Source organism: Salvia hispanica, chromosome 3 (assembly GCF_029641045.1).
Source record: "Salvia hispanica isolate PSC_SH4W2 chromosome 3, Shi_PSC_v1, whole genome shotgun sequence".
NCBI lineage: Eukaryota > Viridiplantae > Streptophyta > Magnoliopsida > Lamiales > Lamiaceae > Salvia > Salvia hispanica.
The window spans coordinates 25624461-25628439 of record NC_142694.1 but is presented as its reverse complement, the minus strand read 5'-3'; the positions used below and the strand labels follow the sequence as shown (position 1 = coordinate 25628439).

At 39.9% G+C, this 3979-nt stretch overlaps 1 protein-coding gene across 1 annotated transcript; it reads left to right on the top strand.

Annotated features, from left to right (window-relative positions):
- On the top strand, positions 1-3594 carry ENO1 (enolase 1). The gene is made up of 7 exons (XM_048118430.2): positions 1-547; positions 1329-1636; positions 2173-2327; positions 2405-2722; positions 2918-3064; positions 3147-3197; positions 3290-3594. The coding sequence occupies exons 1-7, from the start codon at positions 129-131 to the stop codon at positions 3353-3355; spliced, it is 1464 nt and encodes a 487-aa protein (XP_047974387.1). The 5' UTR covers positions 1-128; the 3' UTR covers positions 3356-3594.
- The last annotated feature ends 385 nt before the right edge of the window (positions 3595-3979 follow it).

The window sequence follows — 3979 nt, the reverse complement described above, 5'->3', positions numbered from 1 at the left end:
AGCCAACTTTGCTCACTCTCTACCTCATCGCCACCTTTGACGGACTTTCCCATAAAAACCCCCAAAACCCTCCGCCCCCTTTATATTCCCAATCCCCAATCCCAATTCCAATTCCTCTCTACTCAACAATGGCATTCACTCCTACTAACCTCTCCAAGCCCATCTTCTCCACCAAGCCCACACCCCAAACCCCCCTCTTCTCACTCCCCTCCTCGCACAAGGTCAAATCCCGCCCCTTCTCCGTCCGCAGCTCCGTCGCCGCCGCCCCTTCACCTCCCGTCGCCGCCAAGGCCTCCAGCAAGGTCAAGCATGTCAAGGCGCGCCAGATCGTCGACAGCAGGGGCAATCCCACCGTCGAGGTCGATCTGATCACCGATGACGACGCGCTCTACCGCTCCGCCGTCCCCAGCGGCGCCTCCACCGGGATCTACGAGGCCCTCGAGCTCAGAGACGGCGACAAGGCCGTCTATGGGGGGAAAGGAGTCCTCAATGCTGTGACGAATATTAATGACTTTTTGGGGCCTAAGCTCGTCGGCATTGATGTTAGGTATATCATGAAAAGAAATTGCCTCTTTTCGATTCAGTTTTTGCTGTAGTTCATAACTATTCTTCTAATTTGTGTTTTGACTACACGAGTTTTTGTTTGATGTGATGATTTCAAACAAAAATTTCAACTTTTTTTAATTGACAGCGACATTTCTAGTTTTAATCGATGATTTCACATGTCCAAGAATTACTTTTTGTCTGTTTATAATTAACTGATGAGTAATTCCATATGCACTTACAGAGCTGAATAGTAGCAGGCTTGAGCTCGATCAAGCTTGGTTCAAACTTTTATGATTTCGTCAACGACTCTATCAGTCACAGAGCTTGAGCTTGCAAAGTACATATACAATTAGATGTAAATGGATTACTTGATAAACAAATGAGCTCGAGCTCAATCTTGAACAGGGTCATAAAATTGAGCATCCAATCGAGCCGCGATGTTTACTTCTAATCGAGATTCTAGAAGCTTGACTCATTTGCAACCCTATTCATCTTGTCAATGTAAATGAGGGATTAGTCTAGTGGTGGGTGAAGGTGGTACAACCTGGTCATTTGATATCAATACTCATGATTTTGAATAAACCAAGGATAGTTGCTAGTGGCATTTTTAGATTTGTCAGAGATTAGGATGAGATCCAAAGAAGTTAAATATATATGATCTTTTGTGTGTATTGCTGCAAAGAAGTTATCAATAATTTTCAGTACTCCACTGAAATATTCACTCTTGATTTCTGGTTGTGAATTGCTATCTTATAACCCTTTACATATTTTTCTCATTAAAGGAATCAGAGTGATGTTGACGGGGTTATGCTGGAGATTGATGGGACTCCAAACAAATCAAAACTTGGGGCTAATGCTATTTTAGGAGTTTCTCTTAGTGTATGTCGTGCTGGAGCTGGAGCAAAGGGCGTGCCATTGTACAATCACATACAAGAGATCTCAAACACGAAAGAACTTGTTATGCCAGTTCCAGCGTTCAATGTCATCAATGGAGGCAGCCATGCTGGCAACAACCTGGCCATGCAAGAATTCATGATATTGCCAGTAGGAGCAAGCTCATTTTCTGAGGCTTTTCGGATGGGCAGTGAAGGTTAGTAAAGTTTCTTCTCTTGGACAACAATCTCTCTAATTACTGTCAGTCATCAGAGTACTCATATTGAAAGATATACACGTTTTTATGAATAAAGGAATTGGATATTTGTTTCGAATATTTTAATGACCTCCATACTACCAAAACACAACAAAGGTGGGGAAAGGGAAGGGAAAAAAATGCTTGTTTGACACGTTTCTTCACGGTAAATGATCCAGGAGTCAGGACTTAGAGTAGGCTTATAATAAATGTCCAAGGTGAAAGGCAAAGCTCCATGGAGTCATGTGAGGAAATTATTTTAAATCTTGGACTGTTTTCATTCCAGACTCATCCTTAGGATTAGTTGGTTACCTATTAGATTACTAGACATCATTGGGTAGTTTACCTAACCACGTGCCTCTGATTTCTTAATTTCTACTATGAATTTGTTAAAAAGCATGCTAAAAACTAAGAACATGATGCTTCACTTTGTCTGACTTTTGTGCCTATCATGACATTTGGATGAGAAGATGACGTACTTGCTTTGGTTTGAGCAGTTTATCATATTCTGAAGGGCATTATCAAGACTAAATATGGACAAGATGCATGCAATGTCGGAGATGAAGGTGGATTTGCTCCAAATGTTCAGGACAACCGAGAGGGATTGGTACTGCTCATGGATGCAATTGAAAAGGCGGGGTATACAGGAAAGGTATAATCATTGCTTCTCCTGTTCTTCATGCTGGGGTTGTGTTGTTTCTCAACATTTTGTTGGAATTCTTTGTCCAGATCAAAATAGGGATGGATGTTGCTGCTTCAGAGTTCTTGACTAAAGAGGGGAAGTACGATCTCAATTTCAAAAAGCAACCCAATGATGGCGCTCATGTGCTGACAGCACAAAAACTTGGTCAATTATACCAAGAGTTTGTGAGGGATTTCCCAATTGTATCAATTGAAGATCCATTTGACCAAGATGATTGGAGTTCGTGGTCATCCTTGCAATCTGCAGTTGATATTCAACTTGTGGGTGATGATTTGTTAGTTACAAATCCAAAAAGGATAGCAGAAGCTATACAGAAGAAGGCCTGCAATGCTTTACTTTTGAAGGTATGTGCTTTGACCCATTAAATTTTTGCATCAGTGATCAGTCTCATGGCGTCCTTCCTTGGTTCCGATACATAGTTATTCTATTGAGGCAACAATCGTTTGGTATATGGGTGATCGTATAGTCAATCCGTGAGATTTAGTCATGTAGCTAAAGCACATCTTTAAACACTAAAAGATGCGCTGCAAATATCGCAGGTGAACCAAATTGGTACTGTTACTGAATCAATTCAAGCAGCACTCGACTCGAAGGCTGCTGGATGGGGGGTGATGGTTAGTCACCGTAGTGGTGAGACTGAAGACAACTTCATCGCTGATTTATCCGTGGGCTTGGCTAGCGGACAGGTGTTTAGCAGCTCTATATCTCATATTTACCGATCTCTTTTTACAAGCACTCACCTAACAAAATTATCTTCTCACTGCACAGATAAAGACTGGAGCTCCCTGCAGAAGCGAGCGCTTGGCCAAATATAATCAGGTAAAAGACGACGACAACACTCCTTTATGCATTCTCTCTATGACGAGCAAACTTGTTTTGAATGATTGTATTTGTTCTGAACTTGATTGCAGCTTCTTCGCATTGAGGAGGAGCTTGGCAATGTTCGCTATGCTGGTGAAGGTTTCAGATCCCCGTGAGCTCTGATCGAATCGATTGGGATGAATCCAAAGTCTTTCTCTTTGTTGTATATTGAATATGATGAGTAGAAGGAAATTTACTGAAAATAAAAGAGCTAGACTGGTAGAGAGAGCTTCTTGTGTTTGTGATATCTGTGACGAGGCTGATTGAGTTGTGCATTTCTTGAGAGAAACCTTGAGGAGAATGTAACTTAGAACAATAAGATTCTCTGTTTTTCTATTTAAAACTTATTTTGACACACCTCTGTTTTCAGTTGATTCCATATTTTTCTCTTGTAAAAGGAATGAAGTATTGATTTTGCAAAATTAAGCCCACATAATAAGATACAAATTGATTCCAGGATTATAAAATGATATCTAAAAAATATAATTCACCATAGATTTTATGATAGTATTTATATTTGAATTAAAATTTTATAATTCAGACATGTTAGTTCAATATTAAATTTAAAATTTTAATCTTACAATTCACTGGGATACAGTCTACAATCATAATCTAAACTATAAATTTGGACTAAACCTATAGTATTCATACAATCCATCAATTTTATAGGTGTGGCTTAAAACACCCACAATGCATAATATTTATCTTTAAGTGAGACCTATGGTTCATAATCAATCATT